This window comes from Rhipicephalus microplus, chromosome 9 (genome assembly GCF_043290135.1).
Source record: "Rhipicephalus microplus isolate Deutch F79 chromosome 9, USDA_Rmic, whole genome shotgun sequence".
In the NCBI taxonomy this organism is placed as follows: domain Eukaryota; kingdom Metazoa; phylum Arthropoda; class Arachnida; order Ixodida; family Ixodidae; genus Rhipicephalus; species Rhipicephalus microplus.
Window position 1 is genome coordinate 28396729 of NC_134708.1, and position 21581 is coordinate 28418309.

At 46.1% G+C, this 21581-nt stretch overlaps 2 protein-coding genes across 2 annotated transcripts; one reads left to right on the plus strand and one right to left on the minus strand.

Annotated features, from left to right (window-relative positions):
- Nucleotides 1-240: 240 nt before the first annotated feature.
- Mlh1 (DNA mismatch repair ATPase Mlh1) lies at nucleotides 241-2775 on the plus strand. Its single transcript, XM_037415687.2, has one exon. It carries the CDS (start codon nucleotides 383-385, stop codon nucleotides 2417-2419), a length of 2037 nt encoding a protein of 678 aa, XP_037271584.2. The 5' UTR covers nucleotides 241-382; the 3' UTR covers nucleotides 2420-2775.
- Nucleotides 2776-6394: 3619 nt separating this feature from the next.
- Vamp7 (Vesicle-associated membrane protein 7) lies at nucleotides 6395-21314 on the minus strand. The gene is made up of 9 exons (XM_037415688.2): nucleotides 21046-21314; nucleotides 16539-16741; nucleotides 14824-14881; nucleotides 11035-11084; nucleotides 10133-10220; nucleotides 9971-10064; nucleotides 9018-9085; nucleotides 8801-8893; nucleotides 6395-7213 (listed from the first exon to the last, which is right to left on the minus strand). Exons 2-9 carry the CDS (start codon nucleotides 16682-16684, stop codon nucleotides 7151-7153), a joined length of 660 nt encoding a protein of 219 aa, XP_037271585.1. The 5' UTR covers nucleotides 16685-16741; nucleotides 21046-21314; the 3' UTR covers nucleotides 6395-7150.
- Nucleotides 21315-21581: the final 267 nt, after the last annotated feature.

The window sequence follows — 21581 nt, forward strand, 5'->3', positions numbered from 1 at the left end:
TAAATAAATAAAAATTAATAATTACATCTGAGCGAAGATTGCAATCTACGCGGCTTGTTATTTTTTTTTCAAGTACACATGTTACTGAACACCGCTGAGGAGCGCTACGATAGCCCGCGAAAATGGCGCGCATCGGCTGCTTGCGCTGTAGGCCATGCTGTTGGCTGTCAGAGTGTAAAAAGTGATAAAACGCGGCATATTTTCACTGGTACGTGGACACTACATATTGACAGACGCTTTTTAAGAGATTATAAAATGTCTAGAAGTGTGTCACGTACTTGCGCGTCGAATGAAAAACGTGGAGCTTTGAAAACTTGAAATTAACTCGCGTGTTTTTGTTGTCCCGATTGCCGTCCTGCGTGTTTCTCAAGAGCCAGACAAAATGGACACGACAGCTCCGTTGGAACCGGGCAAGATTCGTCGTCTCGACGAAACGGTCACGAATCGCATCGCCGCCGGCGAGGTGGTCCAGCGACCTGTGAACGCGCTCAAGGAAATGCTCGAAAACAGCATCGACGCAAAGTCCACGAGCATCCAAGTGGCGGCCAAGAGCGGCGGCCTCAAGCTGTTGCAGATCATGGACAACGGATGCGGCATCCGCAAGGAAGACCTGGACATCGTTTGCGAGCGCTTCACAACCAGCAAGCTGGTCAAATTCGAGGACCTGGGCTCTATCGCCACGTACGGCTTCCGGGGTGAAGCCCTGGCCAGCATCAGCTACGTTGCCCGGGTCTCCATCACCACCAAGACGGAGGGCTCGACGTGCGCCTACAAGTTGTCCTACCTGAACGGCAGGCCCACGGGTCCCGCCAAGCCCTGCGCCGGCAACAGAGGTACGCTGATCGTCGTGGAAGACCTCTTCTACAACGTCCCCACGCGAAGGAACGCCTTCAAGAGCCCCAGCGAGGAGTACCGTCGCATAGTGGACGTCGTGAGTCGGTACGCGGTGCACAACGCGGGCGTCGCCGTGTCCGTCCGGCAGGCGGACGACTCCTCGACCGACGTGAGGACGACCAGCGAGGCTAGCACGCTGCAGAACATCGAGTGCATCTACGGCAAGAACGTGAGCCGCGAGCTGCTTCCGGTCGAGTGCGCAGACGCACACGCCAAGTTCAAGATGAAGGGCTACATCTCGAACGCAAACTGCTCCTACAAGAAGTGCACCATGCTGCTCTTCATCAACCACCGTCTCGTCGAGAGCGCCACGCTCCGCAAGGCCGTCGAGTCCATCTACGCACCGTACCTGCCCAAGAATGCACACCCGTGGCTCTACCTGTCGCTAGAAATACACCCAGCAAACGTGGACGTCAACGTGCACCCGACCAAGAAGGAAGTTCACTTCCTGCACGAGGAGTTAATCCTTGAGAGCATCCAGAAGGCCATAGACTCAGCCCTGCTGTCGTGCGACTCCTCGAGGACCTTCCTGACGCAGGCATGCCTTCCGCGCATCGCGTCGTCCTCCAAGTCTTCCACCACGACCGCCGCGAACAAGAAGGCCGACAAGACTGGAAGTGGAGCGTCCACTTCGGTCGACGAGAGGCACATGGTCCGCACAGACTCCCAGATGCAGAAGCTGGATGTCTTCCTGAAAAAACCATCGCCGCAAGCTGGAAAGCAAGGCACGCCAAGCCAGCCTGCTCACGAATCTGAGGACTTTGAAGAAGACGCAGCGGAGCGACCTCAAGTCAAGTTACAGAGCGTCATCAACCTTTGGGAGGCCGTAATCAAAAACAGTCACTCAGGTCTCCGGGAGCTGTTTCGTAACCACACCTTCGTCGGCTGCGTCAACCAACGTTACTCCCTGGTCCAGCACAAAACGGAACTCTACCTCATCAACACGCGGAAAGTGTCTCAAGAACTCTTCTACCAGCTGATGCTCAAGAACTTTGGCCGATTCGGCATGTACCAATTGTCCGAGCCTGCCCCAATCTACGAGCTCGCGATGATGGCCCTTGGACTCGAAGAGTGCGGATGGACTGAGGCAGACGGCCCCAAAGAGGAGCTCGCGCGCTACATGTCGACATTCCTAACGTCGAAGGCTGAGATGCTTGACGACTACTTCTCTTTGGGCATCAACGAGGCGGGCGAGATCACTTCCCTTCCCATCGTCCTCAACGACCACACTCCGCCAGTGGAAGGACTGCCAATGTACGCTTTGCGGCTTGCCACGGAAGTCGAGTGGGAGAAGGAGCAGGAGTGTTTCGAGACGTTCTGCCGGGAGACTGCGCGATTCTATGCGGGACCTTCGGTAAGCACCGGTAGAGATGATGACCCGAACAGCTGGAAGTGGGTGACCGAACACGTTGTGTTTGCGGCAGCGAAGCAAACGCTTAGGCTGCCTGCAGAGTACATGGAGAACTCTTGTGTGTTGCAAGTGGCGAGCTTGCCTAACTTGTACAAAGTGTTTGAAAGGTGTTGAATTTTTATTGCTAAAAGGAGAGAATGTGTCTCATTGTAACAGACAGACACTTGAATACAATACTCTGAGGCGCACGAGTTCATCTTGTATTTGTAGCTAAAAATATGGTTGGGAAGTGTGGTTGTGAAGAACTGCTCTAGGAGAGATTAGAGTCATTTTCTGTCATGGGCAGATACTTGCAACATGTGGCACTCGTGATGTGAAAACATGCACGTGTGTGCTTTGCATGTTCGAACCATGTAGTTAAACCAACATGGGAAGCTTAATCATAAGGTCATTAACTGAAACGTATTGCCCCATGATTGCTGTAAATTATGAATAAACCTTAAAACTTTGAGATACTTTGACACCCCAAATTAGTGAATTCAGTTCATTTGTTGTTGCTTGTTGTAGTTATGGGCAAATATTAAGTCATTGCACAAGCTATGAAAATAATTGTTAGGTTCAGTAAGTTGAGCTCCTTTAAGAATTGCACAGGCAGCAGAATGACTTACACAATTTTTTTTTTACTTGGAGCATTCATAAAGTTCCATAACATTGGTATTACAAGTGTGAGACAAGAATTAAAATTAGGGAAGTTTCAGTGGAATGAAGAGGCCATGTTCTGTGCAGTACCACAACAGTGCTTGAACATTGAAGCGAAGGTGGCAGCATCTTTGGGAAAGTTGAACAGAAGAACATGACACGGTTGCAAAATGGTGTATACTGCATCAGCCCTGTCGAACAATTCTGAACGATAAATTTTCATGCAAGTTGAGGCCACAGTGCTTTTTTGACGGGGTGGGTTGCAGCAGGTTAGCATGAGCACACTACAAAAACTTGCATTTGACATAGGGCCAGCAGGGGGCACATGTGGGCCCCTCAAAATTCTCGTCTGTCCCCCTTTGCCCCCCCCCCCTCCCAAAGAGCAAGCATAGTCAAAACACAATGCATAAGTCCTGTGCCTCTCTGCCCCACTGAAAGAACACAATCGTCGTCGGTGACCCCCTACCCCCTCACGCCTCGCAGAAAAAAAAGATTGGCCTCGTATTTGCATATTTCACCGCAAATGTCGTTGAAAGACGATAACTTTGCGTGTGGAGAGAATGAACAAAACGTTTATTTCATGTTCTTAGCGAGAAAATATTGTATTTTGGAAGCACTGCATTAGAGAGTCTTGATCCGTGCAGCGAAGGCGAACGAGCGCACGCATCGAGGCACGTTATACACAAGCACCATCTGGCAGTTATCTTCGGAAATGAAGGAAGGTGTGCGTGCCCACGGAGAAAAATGCGTGCTTGTCTCGGAGACGATAAGGTGTAGAACGCAAAACGACAGGCAGGTGCCACCACCATGTCGTCTTAGCAAAGCATTGGAAACACTTGCCTTTTTGAGCATCGCATTGCACTGTCAGTGCAGCGTGATAAACGCTACGTTCCTTGGAATTACTTTTGTGTGCCTTCTCTAGTATAAAGCCACACATACAAAACATAGACGTGTTGTTATGGTGCCTCAGATATGCACAATAATTGCTTTTTGATTGATAATCGCACAAGTATGAACGCTGAAACTTGAGCAATATTGGTGGGCGCTGCGGATGAGGTTGGCTGTTTGAGGTATCATTTGGTGCTATTAGGGAGATCGTTACCATGGACAAATATACAAATGTACAGACAGACGAACCAAAATTTTGTTGTAGAAGGTCCCCAAGAAAGACTATCGTCTTTAAAGGGACACTAAAGTCAAATAGCAATTTACGTCAGAGAGAAAGCTCAATGTATGAAAACATCTCAAATGACAATATTATCAACAGTGCCCTACTTACCGAGAAATTAAGGTAAATGCACAAAAACACAAGCGCCCCAGTTGGACATTTTCAAAATGATCCCGATGTCATCAGACGGACCGCCTACAATTAATCACTAGCAATCGATCTAACTGCACTAAATAAAGAACCTTCCGTGCATCAAGAAACGCAATAAAATGTTCCTTGTTTGTTTCTGTTTGATTCATGGAAAAAATAACCACTGGATGTTACTATGGGGAATAGCGCGAGTGATTCGAAAATTCAATTTTCGCATGGTTGCACGGGACAGGTGGTGTCACCTAGCGGGGCGCAGTTAAAACAAAACGTGCACAATCTCGAAGCCTATGGCGAGAAATTGATTAATCGCCGTTGTTGCTGCTGTGCCTCCCGCTGCTTTCGGTCTGCTGCTACTAGCGCAGTAAAGCCATGCAACGTTGTGCACGGCAACAGTGACGCGAGTCGGTCCGCTTTTTGAGGCGGCTAATTTGAAGTGCGTTGCCCAGTGCGGACCACTAAAACGTGATTTTATTCGAAAATAGGCCCTTCCTTGGTACAAGAGTAACACGACGAGGTTTCTGGACCGCTATTTCAACAATCAATGTCGACTTGATAATTGCCTTTAGTGTTTCTTTAAAATACTAGTGGCGACCCTGACTTGATGTATAATTGCCGTGTGCCAGATTCCTTGGTTGGCTACACAATGGTAAAATGTGCTAGGTTCCTTGGTTGCCGAACCTAAATCACTTGTGGATAAAATGTAAAAGCATTGCAACAGCGATGCTAACTTTGCTACACACGTGGCTTCCGCATTGTCGTCTATTGTGTATTGAAGGTACAGCTATGTAATCATATGGAGAGAGATAACTAGACACCAATGGTTAACAGGCTTTACACAGTCACGGTTATGCATTAAGAAATTAGGCAGCTAATAGCAAAGCAAAGGAGGCCATGCATAGCAGCTGATCTGAAGCAGGGTTTAACAGCTCGAAGGCTTACACTTGAGGCCAGTTGTACATCGACAGGATCAGTCGCGCAGCGAACCTAGTACCCGTACTATTCACACTGCCAACTCTTCTGCTCTAAAAGGGAACGGATCCAAAAGAAGAGATTTTTGTGCGGCCATAACCAATGCTACGACTCGCATTCAAGCAACCTGCAGAGAATAAGTGAAGTAGTCATTGGAGAATCATACTCGAAGTAGGCGTCCATTTTTACTCTCCAACTTTCTGCAGGCATTACCAGTAAAATGTAGCCCCCTAGTTTTAAATTGTGCTACAAAGGAAGTCACAAGTTTGAGGTTGAAGCAGTGACAGAAAAGGCACGTGCATCTTTACAGCAGCCAGGATCAATTACAATGCGTAAAAAAAAAAAAAGCCGGGCCTACATGGAAAGCGCAGCAGCCGCACAAAAGCTCGAAGAGTGGCATTTCTAAAGCCAGCAGCAAATTCTCTGTGGGCTACCTTGCAAGGTACCCACTGCGCCATGCGTCACAATTTGTCAAGTTGGGAAGCACCGACGTTGTTATTGGTCATCCTTGAGGGAATCGAGGCAATAAAGTGTTGCGACCTTGAGCAATACTGTGTTCTCGCCATGGTGATGGTTAACGCGTGCCCTGCGGCTCGCTGCGACCGAACCCACGCTAGTGGCCGTAATCCTTCAAGACACGTGCACACTACATCCTGCAGAGAAGAGAGGTACTTGCTACGCATTTGCAAAGCATTATATGTGCACTTCGTTGATGCAGTGGCTGATGACAATGAATAATTATTGCAAAGCCTGTTGTAATGGGTTGAAAGCATTCAATGACCCACTCGTTATGCAACTCACATTATGTGGTACCTGGTTACACAATTTGCATTCCACAACGCCTGGTTGTCATTTTACTCTTCTACCACGCTGTATTACATATGTTAACATCATAACTTTCAGACATGAAGCTTGTTCGAAGGACTTTTAAGCACAGACATGGCTCAGTGGTAGAACGCTGTGCTGCCCAGAGAGGGCCCAGGTTCGAACCCTGCACAGTTTTTTTTTTCGTACGAAACTGCTTAGGTACACTGGTGGCAGACAGCTAAGGCACCAAAAAAGCAGTTGTGATTGCATAACAGCTTTCGTAGCAAAAGGAGAGGCAAGGTGAACAGGAAATCCACCAGCTAAAATGTAAACAATAAATTGACACAATTTCAGAATTCTTCATAAAGTGCTAATATTTAATACTTTCTCGAAACACATATAAAGCACAAAAAAACACGCTGTTTCAAGCTCGCTATGTACAACGATGCACGCAATGTAGAACTATTTCATTTCTGGCATTTCAATCAAGCATTCAATTTATGCAGGCAGCGCGATTCACTTCATTCCAGCATACAAAAGAGTACCTAGTGTAAGAATTTAAAAATATGTATAAACTGGACTAAAGCTTTACTGTACTGCACATTACATACACAAGTTATTGAAAAATTGCACAAAGTTGCTACAAGTGGAATTAAATTTACACAATATTTCCATGCAGCGACAGAAAAGGCTCGTGCAGGCATTCAGACGTGAACCCAACATACTGTGCAGCACGTAACTTTCCTTCCCGCTAAAGTGCACTAATGTACTATTCATTGTATTTGACTTATTAACATAGATACAGGCTGCATATATCAGCTTTTAAACACGTGTGGGAAATATCGTACAAGGTAGTAGTGGGAGAACAAGAAAAAGCACTCTATACAACCGTACTTCGCCCGCAGCTTGCCATAAGCCGAGACGTAAACAACCCCGGCCAGGCAGGCGTTAGACGGCAGGCGATTTGGTTTGCCTAACGCTACATCCCCCACACGACATTTGTAACCAAATATAAACAACAATAATAACATCTGGAGGTGGACACATGCTGAACAAGCAATGCGTGCGGGTGGAGAGGAGGCAGCTATGCGTAGCAAGAGAGGGAACGACCCTCAGACACAACTCGGCCAGCTTAGACCGCCGCACGCTGACGAAACGATGATGTAGATCACCACCTGCAAGGCAGGAACAATTGGTTTAGCTTGCACGATCTGGGATATGTCAAATTTCAGTTCCTTTTTCTGATGGCAAGTCTGGCCTGGTAAATCCACAACGCTCATCAAGTTCAACTTTCCAACCACTCGCGGTACAGTTCAACTTGGTTGTTGTCGTACCCGATTGCTGCCCACGTACAGCCGTCAGCACCTTCAACACAAACACTTCAATGCGTAGCCAGGGCTAGTTTGATTGATGCCAGCCGCGAAGTGCCGGGCGCTTTTGCCGAGATAATACTTCAGTAGGCTTGGATAGTATGTCGGCATGTATGGTTAGCATCTCGGCAACAGAACTCAAACGTGCGTGGTGTCAGAGTCAATCAAACTGCTGCAGAACACGCTGTAGAGCGTTCGTGTTAAAGATGCTGACGGCTTTACATGTTCCTTTGTAATTGGAACTTCCACTAGATAGAACACAGCTTCCCGATCACTTCAGGATCACTGTTCATAGTAGTACACTTTACACAGTGGGCTCTTAACCTTCTAATTCACAGTTTGTTTTCATTAAAGTCTGATCCGGATGTATCAAAACTGGAGAGGATCACACAACAATACTAGGTCAAGTGCCTTCACACAAACCTCATTATAACAAAGTTGTATCTGCAGAAAAATATGTTCATTATATCAAAAAGTTAATTATAATTGTATACTCCTAACACTATATCTATTGCAGAAAGATTCTCAATTTACTTTGTTCCGAGATAGTTTGTTATACCTGGGTTGATTATATGGTGGTTCAAGTTTATTAGTAAACTGAAATTGCTTAAATAGAACTGCTGCCTCTAATAAGATTGGTTTCATACTTTAGTTCTGAAACACTGTACATCTCTCAGTAAGTGGAATTTCTGTTAAATGAAAACTTTTTCTGGTACCTTCAGGTACCAGAAATGTTCAACGAGAGTCTGCTATACAGGTAACTTGCTGCATAAAATATTTTATATATTGTAAATTTCTTGAAGAGGACATTAGAACTGTTCACTATACACTATTAATTATGAGGGTTCAATATGTGCAGGTTTGACTGTAGATATATATCTACACAGTGTTCTTTGTGCCTTACCTTTTATAACTAAATGCTTTTTCCCCACAATTTCAGCTCTGACAACAATTTTGTCTTTAGGCTGACCAAAAATCAGTCCAAAGAAATCCCAGTCAAGTTCCTACACAATGCTTCCCAGTGAAAATAATCAACCAAACCAGATTCTGTCAAAGTGCACATTGTGAAACGCTCGTGCCAAATCTACAAGACAGCAGGCCTATCTAATCTTGAAAAATTATCTCTGGCTAACTTTGCTCCTTGTCGTAATAAGAGAGAGGTCAGTGATGACAGTGCCTTTATAGAAAGTTTTTGTATGGTGTACATAGCATCTGTAACAGTATCATATGCACAAGAACCGCGCGTTTCCCATAATGTGCATGAGCAGAAGTTGCGTGCATGTGCTCTATGCAAAACGCAGTTTTTCACATGCAGGACACTTAGGAATGCTAGATACGCAGTACTAAAGCTAGCTAATAATAGTCTCTTGAAGGATGCAGAGAAGTACTCACCAGAACTATGACCGCAATAATGATGGCTATTTTAATGTTCTTGATCATCATGGATCGTGCGAGGTTGCGGCTGCTCTTTCGGAAAGTCACCGACTGCAAACACAAGAGATGAAAGCGCACAATATAACCTGTGCACAAATGTTTGACCAGCACTACAAGGACGCGAAATAAAATGCCAAGCACAACAACAAATAAACTAAAACAGGAGATAACTGACCGTGCTTGATAAGGCTTCCGTTTTGTTGACCAACAGTTCGAGCCTTTCTCCTCTGGATGTCACCGTATCTGCACATGAGAAAAAAACGGTGAATCGCAGTGTTTCATGGCACAAGAGCTAAGTACAGCCAAACAGTGCCCGAGCAACGATGCAGTGCATTCCCAGATGTAAATGGGACGGCTGCAAATGGGCCTCGCGAAAACACTTTCTCCAATGTGCATTACAGGTATACACTCAAATCTCATTATAAAGAAGTTGCATTTTACATGAAAATAAAGTCACTATACCCAAAAATTTGTTATAAAGGTAGATTCTTAACAGAGTATCAATGGCAAGACTATTATTTATTTACTTCATTATAACAGATATTTCGTTATATCCAGCTTCATTATATCGACGTTTCAGTGTACATATTAAAATTACAGCAATGAAGAGTGATGTGTGTAACGAAACTTAATGGCAGAGATTTCTGTGATGCAGTGAAATACAATAGCGATTGATTCAATAAAGAGACGCATCGCAGAAAGTCCCGACACATACACATTTACACAGTTGATATAACACTGTTTGGCCAGCATGCAACAAGACGTCCACAAATCTGAGCACACGGGATTCCTCCAAATCTTGTCGGTTTATTTTTCATAGGTGAGGAGGAGGAGGAACACTTGCTTGGGATTTTGCGGTAGTATTAAATGAGGTTAGTGAAATTTGCATAGAACTACCAAGTTCAAGCACTCCACTTATACTATTTGTTACAGGCAATTTTGAAAAGCTGTGCCTCATCTAAAAATGAAGCAGCCAGTATGTGTAAAGGAGACATTGAATTCGCCTTAGCATTGCAAGCTAGCCTTTGTTAGAAGCATAATCTAGAAGATCTAGTCGACACAATGATCAACAATTCATTTTCTTTAGGAATCTGTGCATGAAATCGAAGGCAACAACAACTAACTCACCAATGTTTTTCACCATGATGCCCTTGAGTTCGTCAATTTCTTCCTGAACTTTGGTTATGTTGTCGGCGTCCTTTCCTATGCCCGAGTAGTGTTTCTGGAAAGAACGACAAAGCGAGGAGATTAGTGGAAAATCGTGCGTCGAGGGCAACGATTCGAGCTCACCATTTGGTTTGCCAGTACCCGCGAGAACTCGCTGTTCATCGCATAGGCCAGAGCAGAATGAGCTTGACGACCATAGCTGGCTTGAAACCTGCGATGAAAGAGAAATCAGCAAAGTAACAAATAACAGCCAAAGGAAATACGATATGTACCAGAATTGTGAAATTTACTTCCGTTCATTGAAAACATAGACTTGCAAAAGTGATTGTAATTACGTTTTGACTTCAAACAAAATTGCATAAGACATGAAAATAACTTCGTTATGTTAGAAAAATAGTTATAAGGGCACATTCATACCACTCTTTCTGTTCATTCATACCACTCCGATTATTCTCCATTTACTTTGCTATAGCTAATAGTTCGTTATATTAGTGTTCATTATATGAATGCCCGAGTTTATAGGGTTCTGCGATTCAATTCTCACATTGCCAGAGTGGAGATAGCTGCAGCAGCCATGGGCCTCACATTAAAAAAATGCGGCATCTGAAGATGCCACAGAGAGATCTTAAGGTCCAATGCATTGCGTTTTCATTTATTTCACAGCAAGTAGTTGATAACGAGATTACGTCAAAGGCCGAGTTCAATTACTGTAACAGAGGCCCACCATTGTGAGCTTATGAATTTTCAAAGCACATTTTCTCACCCCTATATTCCCATATTTGCATCAACCGAAATAAAAATTCGTAAGGTTTTTTTTTTTTTAAACGGTTGGAATTTGGGAGCAAATGGGGAAAAGAACCGCCAGCTAATAAGGTCAAATTCTTGTAGACCTGATCACATTGTCTCTATTACACAGCCACTACCGTCCAATCCACGGCAATAGCAGCGGCGATTAGCACACTAACAGCAGTATAAGCCACAAGAAAAGAGTCTGCAAAAAATCCTTCGTGGAGTTGCTTGCTCACCTTCCCTGGATGTCTGCCAAGAACTGGAATGCTCTGACCCTTTCGAATTCCTGCAACAGATCGACCAGTTTTAGCAGAAGCCAGTAAAAAACTGGCTTGAACAGAGCCACAATACAAGCCGTTGATACAATAACAGCAAATGAAAAACCAGAGAGAGAGAAAAAAAAAGTTAAGCACAAACAAATAGCACTGATCTCTTGGGGAAAGTCAGCTGAAGGATATAAACACGGAGTATGTTTGAGAATACAACCTTCCCTCTTGAATTCAACGCGCGCAACCTCTCTAGCAAAACATGAGAGCTGTCCTGCAATAACACTTGCAAGCAGCCACAACTAGCCAAAACATCCTAGGATGGGATTTTTTATCACGTCATCACGCCGTCGTGGACTGCGCTCGGGCCGAAGTGGAGCTGTTACCGTTTGGTGATGCGCCTTCTGTTGATGCGGCCGTATCTAGTGTGGCTAACCTTGTCGTCGCGACGGACATAGACCTTCCTCCTTTCAGCGCCCAGTTTGTCCCTGCCTGCTGTGCTTCACTTTCTGACGCTACCGTCCTATTCACGCCATCTGACATCTTCGGTAGCCGCCACCACACATCGCTGCCATTCGCCGTTCTTGAGCTTTGTCAAGACACTACCGGGATATTTATTTCCAATCCCAACTCGTGCCCCCTCAGTTTGCGCCGCAACGAGACGCTCGGCCACATTCAGCTCATCGATGAAGGTACTATCGTGCCTGCCGATTTCTTCGACACCAAGCCGAATATGGAGCTGAACGCGTTGGTTCCTCACTTTGCCTTGAACAGCGTGTCTACCGATGCATTTCACCATTCTATTGACAGCCATCTCGCCCCGGCTCAACGAGAGCAGCTTGTTACCCTGCTGCACGAATTCAAGCGTTCGTTTGACTTTTCCCAAGCAGTGCTAGGAAGAACGAACACCGTTGTGCACACAATTGACACAGGAAAGAGTACTCCTTTGCGCCAGCGCCCTTATCGTGTGTCACCAGCGGAGCGTCGGGTAATTGCAGAACAAGTAGACGACATGCTACAGCGCGGAGTCATCAAGCCTTCTTGTAGTCCTTGGTCTTCACCAGTTGTACTCGTCAAAAAAAAAAAGGATGGTTCGATCCGGTTCTGCGTAGACTACAGGCGCCTAAACAACATTACGAGGAAAGATGTTTACCCTCTTCTCCGCATAGACGACGCTCTCGATTGTCTCCAAGGTGCAGAATTCTTTTCCTCGCTTGACCTTCGCTCGGGTTATTGGCAGGTCCCAATGGCTGAGTCTGATCGTCCAAAAACGGCGTTTGTCACACCGGATGGCCTCTATGAATTTACCGTGATGCCATTCGGACTCTGCAATGCGCCTGCCACATTCGAGCGAATGATGGACAGCATTTTACGTGGTCTCAAATGGAACATTTTCTTGTGCTATCTTGATGACGTTGTGGTTTTTTCACCCGATTTCACTTCGCATCTCACTCGTCTGCGCAAGATTCTACAGTGCCTTACAAACGCCAGGCTTCAGCTTAACCTGAAGAAGTGTCACTTCGGGGCTAAACAACTCACCATACTTGGTCATGTCGTCTCGAAAGCCGGCATTCTTCCCGACCCTGACAAGCTTCGTGCTGTTGCCGAATTTCCTAAGCCGACTACTGTTAAAGAACTACGGAGCTTTGTGGGCCTGTGCTCCTATTTTCGTCGCTTTGTCCGGAACTTTGCCTCCATCATCGCTCCACTTACCAAACTCCTTGCTGGCCCTGCAGATCTTTCGAATTGGACAGCAGCCTGTGACGAATCTTTCGCAACACTGCGCCGACTCCTTACCTCACCACCCGTACTGCGCCATTACGACCCTACTGCGCCAACCGAAGTACACACGGATGCAAGTGGCGTTGGCCTTGGTGCAGTACTCGCGCAACGCAAGCCAGGTTTTACGGAGTATGTGGTCGCCTATGCCAGCCGCGCCCTCACTAAGGCAGAAGCCAACTATTCTGTTACGGAAAAAGAGTGCCTCGCGATTGTGTGGGCGTTAAACAAGTTTCGCCCCTATTTGTACGGCCAAACTTTTGATGTGGTAACTGACCATCACGCACTCTGTTGGTTGGCTTCGCTAAAAGATCCTTCCGGCCGCCTCGGACGTTGGGCACTACGCCTCCAGGAATTCGACATACGCGTCGTCTACCGATCGGGGCGAAAGCACTCTGACGCAGATGCGCTTTCACGATCACCCGTGAAATCCGATGATACGGATATATCAGCCCTGGACCTTCCCCTCTCTGCCGTCAGCGTCACAGACATGCCATCCGAACAGCGCAAGGACCCTTGGATCGCCTCGCTATTGAATATGTTTTCTGACGCATCAACTTCCGGTTACCCGCGTGCTCTTCGCCGCCAAGCAACGCATTTCGCCATACGGGATGGCCTGTTATACCGTCGCAACTATCAAGTGACGGGTCGTAAATGGCTGCTAGTCATACCCAGCCATATGCGGTCTGATATCTGCAAATATTTTCATGCTGAACCGCAACACGCACACGCCGGTGCGCTAAAGACGTATGAGCGGATCCGCCAACGTTACTACTGGCGGGGTATGTACACGTTTGTACGCAAACACATTCGCTCATGTTCCCAGTGTCAGCAGCGCAAGACATTCCCTCATTCACCCGGTCAACTGCAGCCTTTGCCATGTCCTGCACGCCCATTCGACCGTGTTGGGATTGACCTATACGGCCCGCTACCGTGCTCTGTTGGTGGCAATCGATGGGTGATTGTGGCTGCCGACCATCTGACAAGGTACGCCGAAACGGCAGCGCTGCCTTCGTCTGGTGCTCGGGACGTTGCAACCTTCATCTTGCACCGGTTTGTTCTTCGTCATGGTGCACCACGGGAGCTCCTGAGTGACAGAGGACGCGTATTTTTGTCCGAAGTTCTGCAGCAGCTCCTACATTCATGCCGTACGGTACACCGCACATCAACAGCCTATCACCCTCAGACAAACGGCCTAACGGAACGTTTCAACAGAACCCTCGGAGACATGCTCGCTATGTATATTGATTCCGACCACTCCAACTGGGACGTTGTTCTTCCTTTCGTGACGTACGCCTACAATACGGCGATTCAATCAACAACAGGCTTTTCTCCATTTTTTCTTTTATATGGTCGTGACCCATGCAACACACTCGACACAATTTTGCCATACAATCCTGATGCCTCAGAGTTCAGCCCAGTTTCTGAAATGGCTGAACATGCCGAAGAGTGTCGTCAACTTGCACGGTCCTTCACAGCCGATAACCAAGCCCTCCAAAAAGATCGCCACGACCATGATCTTGTTCAGAATACCTTCCCCGTCGGTTCTTTCGTGTGGCTCCGACTGCCTTTCCACTCTCCTGGACTGACTCGCAAGTTTGCACCGAAGTATACGGGCCCTTACCGCGTCATACAACACCCTTCTTCTGTCACCTATGTGAATGAACCACTCAAGCCGTCCACGGACAAGCGCCGCCTTGGTCGTGAGACGGTCCACATCAGTCGCCTCAAGCCCTGTTACGACCCTCCTGTTCTCTCGTCACCTTGAGTCGCCAGGATGACTCGTCTTCGTCGCCGGGGCATTGTAGTGGGGAATTCACAAGGCAACGATAGTGGGACCATCACTGAGTGCGAAGCGCGAGCACGAGCTGTAGACACTGGACTGCCCGAGCATTTGTTCCTGTACCGGCTGTCTGCCTATTATCTGGCGTCGCTAATAAACCCCCTTGCATACCAAATAATGCCAAAACAATTTCTTACGTCATCAGTAATGGTGAGGTAGGTAATGCCGTCTTCAAGGATGTAGTGGAACAAGTAGCTGAAAACGAGGAAAAAAAAAGAAAAATTGAGGAACCTCGCCATGACAGTCAAAGTCAACAAAAAATTTTGCCGAGAATAATCTATCGAGATGGATTCAAGTCTGTCAGTTTCGTTTACAGTTCTTTAAGGGAGAACTTATGCCAAACAGTTGACCACAACACACATAGTACTACTGCTTATTGCACACTTTTTAATAATTTAAGAATTTTATCAAAACGGTCAAAGTCCATGGAAAATAAGCATGACAGATATAGAGTTTATATTGGTTCGACTTGATAAGGCCATTATCAAAAGGGCTATGAACATTCATAGCAGACACTGCTATGAATATCTCAGCCAAATCAGCATGGCAGGGAGAGTTTACAAGTGGAGTTCAAGGCTGCCATTCCTCTCTTTTGATACAGAGACCTGTCCTCACCATCTGCGAAGCTGTTGGTGCCTGCTGTTAGTCGTTGAAGAGCAGATAACATCCTATTATAACGTGCCGAAAGCCAGCGTGAATTAAGAGCTTCATGATGGAATAATTGGAAGTGCAAACCAACCGGACACAAGAGGAGAGACAAACAAGCGCAGTTTGTCTCTCCTCTTGTGTCCCGTTGGTTTGCGCTTCCAATTATTCCATCATGAATTTGTACCAACTAGCCCGTCTGTCAACCCTACTGAATTAAGAGTGGCATTTTGAGAAGATGCACTTCTTGCTGCAGGGTGCTGATGCAACTTATTTCTCCCGTGGCATCCCTCCCCATGTGGCTTGTAACACGCTACTGGGACAAGAGAAGCTGCCTGAAGCCTGTGACAATTTCCTGCAACTCCACCCGTTGAGGAATTCGTGATGCCACGCACTCCAAAACTGAGGCCATTCGACGATTACTTCCAAAAGAGGTTCACACTGTCTTTGAAGTACTCGTTAGTGAAAACCTGCACCAAACCCACCTAACCAATAGAGCACCAATTCGGTACAGGACAGAAAAGACACGACAGAGGACAACGCCTCCTTTATTTTTATTTTTTCAATGCCAGTGCGAAAGCGCGTTTCTTAATGGGTGCCGTCAGTCTGCCTTGGTTCAGGGAGTGGCTGCGATGCGACGCTACTATGTGATGGGTAGTGCTGCTTGCGTCACACGTGCTTCCGAGCGCCTCTCCCCCGGAGATGCGGTACAAGTGTTTCCCACACAAATATTGTATGCCTCCTTATTTGTGGCTGGTGGCTGCCACCTCACAGCGCTAGTTATGCAGCGGCGTCACCGTGACACATCCCCATTGCTTGCCCGCATAGCACCACGAATGGCGACACACTATCTCAAAACGCCGCATCATTTACAGAGCCAGCGTGACCGTCAACATTGTGATAATGAGGAATGCAAGATGCCACCTCACGGATCTACGCAATTGGACAAAAAATTACTTAATTACGTTATTTCCATCTCAGGCACTGAATGAGGGACTCTTCCCCATGATCGCAAAGCACTCGTGAAGGCTAGGCGATGGGAGCAAAGGGCAGGAGGAGAGGGTGGTGAACAGCCAGATTGGGTGCATCTGGCTGGCATTGACAAAATGGAGGAGGCGTTGCACAGGACAAGTGCTGGTGGTATGACCTATCCCTGCCAGTGCACAACAATGGGCTTCTAACTACAAGATAGCTGCATTTCATTTACCTTCCATGGGAGTAGGTAAGCTTGGGGACGTCCGGCGAGATCTTGCCCAGGATCTGTTCGGTGACCTCGGAGAAGTTGCCTGCGCAACTGGCGTACCGAGACAGCACCGTGCTGCCTCGTGCAACCACGCAGTACAGCAGCGGCATGGTGGCGTTCCTCTTTGCTCAGGGCGCAGTGTCAAGGCCTGCCCCGACGAGATAACACTGCAGTCAAACAAAACAAACGAGGTCGCAACACAGGGAAAGGATAAACAGACGTGGACTGCAACATGTCAACGGTGCCCTTCCAATTGTCACATTGTGCAATGGCTTTCTAGGGTTGCGGCTTGAGCAAGTTGGTGCATGCTTAAGAGAGGAAAAAACAGCACAAAAATACAGACGCACAGAAGATGAAGGAGGCACGACACGAGCGCAGACTATTTTTCAACATCTGGGCACATATATACCTGGATCGTCAAAAAATAGGAAGAAATAACATATGATGGCCCTACCTCCCACCGATATGTGCCACTGCCAGATGCCACACACGTGCTGTACATATCACCTATGGCTCAAGAGAATCGAATTTTTTTTGTGAAAAGGTTATAGGTGGCTTGCTAACACAGTCTTTATGTGTTCGATTTGTGCCACTTCAATTATTTCTTTAGTCTCTAGGAAGAAAAAATATAGGGCAAACAGGAAGATGACTTAATGAGCGATAAGGAGCATCACTACAATGTAAATAGGGTTATCAGTGGCCATTTAGGCCTCCATTGCAGGGATTGTGGATGCAGGCCAATCTTTTCCGAAACAACAGTAATAGCAAGGAACAAAGATAATAATACGGAAAGACGGGCTAGTTGGTACTGCTGCATAATTGAAGTTTTTGCGCACACACACAAGGACACAGAAGAAGGGAACACAAGGACCAGCGCAGACTAACAACTGATTTTTATTAAGTAAGAAAACAGAATATATACGCTTCCTTGCACCCCATGATCACCGCGCATGAGCAAAAACGGCATCGTACAATCTTAAAAAACCATAAATATCACATGTTGTTCAGCAATTCAATTTCTTTTTCACTAAGCGATATCGACGGATGGCTGATGCACATATCTTTAAGTCTAGATATGTGCCACGCCTCTACTATTTCTCTTGTTGTCTGATTTGGGTGTACATACACAACCTTAGTTTGATCAAACAACGGCTTACATGCACTAAAAGAACAACGCGCACAGTGCATTGCTAAATGTGTTTCTGGCCTCCCCTTCAAGTTGGTCATGTGCTCCTTCAACCTCACATTTAAGCATCGGCCAGTTTGACCGACATAAAAGTTCCCACAACTGAAAGGGGTCTTATAAACTACCTTTCTTTTGCACTCAACGACCTGATGACCTGCACGCTTGGAACAATTGCCACTGATATCCTTCGACCTTTCCTCGTACAGATTATTTACAGCCGGACACACGCCCCCTAGTTTGTTCTTTGCCGAGAATAAAACTTTGACACCATATTTAGCTGCCACCTTCTTAAGTTTATGGGAGAAACCATGCTCATAGGGGATTACCGAAATTTTCTTTGTATCTTGGCTTCTTTCCTCTTTCTCCCCGGATTTCATTTTCTTGAAGAAAATGAAATCCGGGGAGAAAGAGGAAAGAAGCCAAGATACAAAGAAAATTTCGGTAATCCCCTATGAGCATGGTTTCTCCCATAAACTTAAGAAGGTGGCAGCTAAATATGGTGTCAAAGTTTTATTCTCGGCAAAGAACAAACTAGGGGGCGTGTGTCCGGCTGTAAATAATCTGTACGAGGAAAGGTCGAAGGATATCAGTGGCAATTGTTCCAAGCGTGCAGGTCATCAGGTCGTTGAGTGCAAAAGAAAGGTAGTTTATAAGACCCCTTTCAGTTGTGGGAACTTTTATGTCGGTCAAACTGGCCGATGCTTAAATGTGAGGTTGAAGGAGCACATGACCAACTTGAAGGGGAGGCCAGAAACACATTTAGCAATGCACTGTGCGCGTTGTTCTTTTAGTGCATGTAAGCCGTTGTTTGATCAAACTAAGGTTGTGTATGTACACCCAAATCAGACAACAAGAGAAATAGTAGAGGCGTGGCACATATCTAGACTTAAAGATATGTGCATCAGCCATCCGTCGATATCGCTTAGTGAAAAAGAAATTGAATTGCTGAACAACATGTGATATTTATGGTTTTTTAAGATTGTACGATGCCGTTTTTGCTCATGCGCGGTGATCATGGGGTGCAAGGAAGCGTATATATTCTGTTTTCTTACTTAATAAAAATCAGTTGTTAGTCTGCGCTGGTCCTTGTGTTCCCTTCTTCTGTGTCCTTGTGTGTGTGCGCAAAAACTTCAATTATATAGAAAGATAATAAGACTATATAAATAATTGAAGTGGCACAAATAAAACATATCCAGACTAACTTGATACGTTCGCTACCGGCTAACAGGTCCTTTTGACCGCAGTAGCCGGTATCGTATACTGCAGCAGTCGTTTCAGGGCTACTTATGCTCCTACTTTGAAATAGCACACCGAGTACTGGTTAGCAGCTATAGAATTTAGAAAATAACAGACGTTTTGTACACATCATCGTCTGCCCTTCCATTTGTATATACGTGTGTCATCACTCAGCACGATATTTTTATTACAAAGTTATTGACAAAATTAAGGCCCATCAAAATATTTCTGAAGAGTGTCAGGATTACCGCAAGAGGTACAGTGATGTTTACGAGAAATACGGCAAAGTATGCTGCTTTGTAGTTGAAAGCACTCCTTCTTAGTAACGGCATAAGTTTCAAGCTTTACTAGCTGCTGGCCATAGTAAAGAGATGCCGCGAAGGCAGTAAAGTGCGCTCGAAACCAGTAAATACATACTTTGCCAAACTGTTTGCCAACTCGGTTTCCTTAGATTGTGCTGACCATGAAAATACTATACGTAGCGGGAGAACTGCCCGTATAGGGACTAATAGCGAGGTTTAACTGCACGAGATAAGTGACCAAGCTACTGTCCTTCAACCGTGGTAACATGTTTTGTTTACTTTTGCAGCTATTGCAGTTCGACCCCAGTAAGTCGAAATTTCCAGAGCCCTCCACTACGGCATCTCTCGTAATCGTATGGTGGTTTTGGGATGTTAAACCCCACATATCAATCAATTACTTTTGCAGTTATTAATGCATCTGATGACATCAGTTTTTTGGGGCGTCAATTCTTAGCTCGATAAAATCATCAAGGTTCCTTCCCTACGTTGAGGAACTGTAGTAATGAAATCGGCCTGTCTGGCCATTTCCGGAGTGAGAACAGGCCAAGTTTTTTTCATTCCGAGGAATTTAAAGGAATGGAATGAAGGCAGGTTGCAATTTCCCGGAACGGAATTTGAATGGAGACGCCCATTCTGCAACACTGGTAACTAAGGCCTCTTTACGAATGTTTGCAAGTAAAATGAAAGCTTTCTGGCGCTTAGAAGTGAGGCAGCTTGGGCTAGTTGGTATGACATGACGATAGTTATAGCGCGAGAACAGAACGACGACAAAGAGACAAGTGTCCTTCGTGTCCTTCTTGTCTCTTTGTCGTCGTTCTGTTCTCGCGCTATAACTATCGTCTTTCTAGCGCGTTGCGACGTGTGTCAGCGGCGTCCTTTCGACCGCAGAGTTCATGGTTCATTACAAAAGACGCACGCTGGAAAAACTACGCGCACGAGCGCGTTAATTCCGCAGGTGTTGCGGAATTTGAAATGTACTCGTAACGTGAAATGAATCTACACAAAATAACAAAAAAATCGCGTCACCCGGAATTTACAGGTTAAATGTGTCAAATGTAAAGAAATTTTTCGATTTCAAAGTTGGAAGAAACACTAGAAGAAATATAGAAAGGGGGCTCAGTGCAGTGTACAACAGCTGTGCGTTATACCGTTACGTCAGCAATATATACATTTCATTTTCAATTAGAAGATACTTCGGAGACTGCACATAAGATCTGATTTGATCCGAGCTAAATATACGATGCAACACTCACGGATGTTGCGAACCAACGCACGCTTTCTAGAAGAAAAAAATGCTTTGGTCGTCCACACTCCGGAATATAAGTACGATCTCTGCGACTAAGCGCCGCTCAGTGTAAGAGCATCACGTCACTAAGCGCACGCGATCCAAGTCGTGCAGTACCAATGGCAGTACACGGCTTGATCGATGTTTGTGACTGTGCAACTGCATAAATATGATGCAACTTCAGCGGAGCGCCCATCCACTGGGCGTCGATAACCGATAATCCTCGGCTTAAAGCCAACTTCGACGCCGTCGACTGCAGAGGCTTGGTCGCCGGCGTTGTGTTAAGCGACTGGACACCGCACAGGCACTCATCGATAACGAAACACGCGGGAACAACACATGCATTCGCCGAGCCATAGCCTCCTCTATGCCGAGCTCTGCGCATTTGTCTGGGAGCGCGGGCAGGAAAGCAACACGCACAGCAAATGCGTACGCACCAGTACGAAGTAGCTGGCCACTCACCTCCACCCACTATTTCGTGGAGTACGTACGGCCGTAAACCAAGAGCAGCGGATCGGCACTTCCACGACAACAGTTTTTTTAGATCTCGGACGCCACGAACAACCAGCTATCACCACAAGGCGCGGCGCCTCACACCCGCCAACAAGAATCACGTGAATTATCGCAAGCGATCCTCGAATCTCGGCATTTTATCAACGCGAAACGAAATGGGAAACATACAACAGGAACCCTCGCCCTCGTGGACAGTGTTGACGACCGGAAACCACGGACTTCTCCTTTCTGATGAATCACGCACAGCAGTCTGTGTGACGTTCACTGAACGCTTTCAGGGCACATAAACATGGCCTTTGAGATTTACAACCTACGCAACCTTGAATAACACAAGTCATTAGTCACGCGCGCAGCACTATGTCAAAACTCAAGAACAGTGCATTGAAATAAAAAATACAGCAAAGATAAACCTTTATGTTAGCTAAGTAACGGCAGTTTTTGAAAAAAAAAAAGTGGTACACAGAAGAAGTTTTTCATTGTCTATA

Coding starts and splice junctions, on each gene's coding strand:
- Mlh1 (XM_037415687.2), top strand. CDS start 383: ATGGACACGACAGCTCCGTTGGAACCGGGCAAGATTCGTCGTCTCGAC.
- Vamp7 (XM_037415688.2), bottom strand. CDS start 16,684: ATGCCGCTGCTGTACTGCGTGGTTGCACGAGGCAGCACGGTGCTGTCT. Junction 11,085..14,823: donor ACCTCACCATTACTGATGAC/GTAAGAAATTGT, acceptor GATCTGTTGCAG/GAATTCGAAAGGGTCAGAGC. Junction 10,221..11,034: donor TTGGCAGACATCCAGGGAAG/GTGAGCAAGCAA, acceptor CTTTCATCGCAG/GTTTCAAGCCAGCTATGGTC.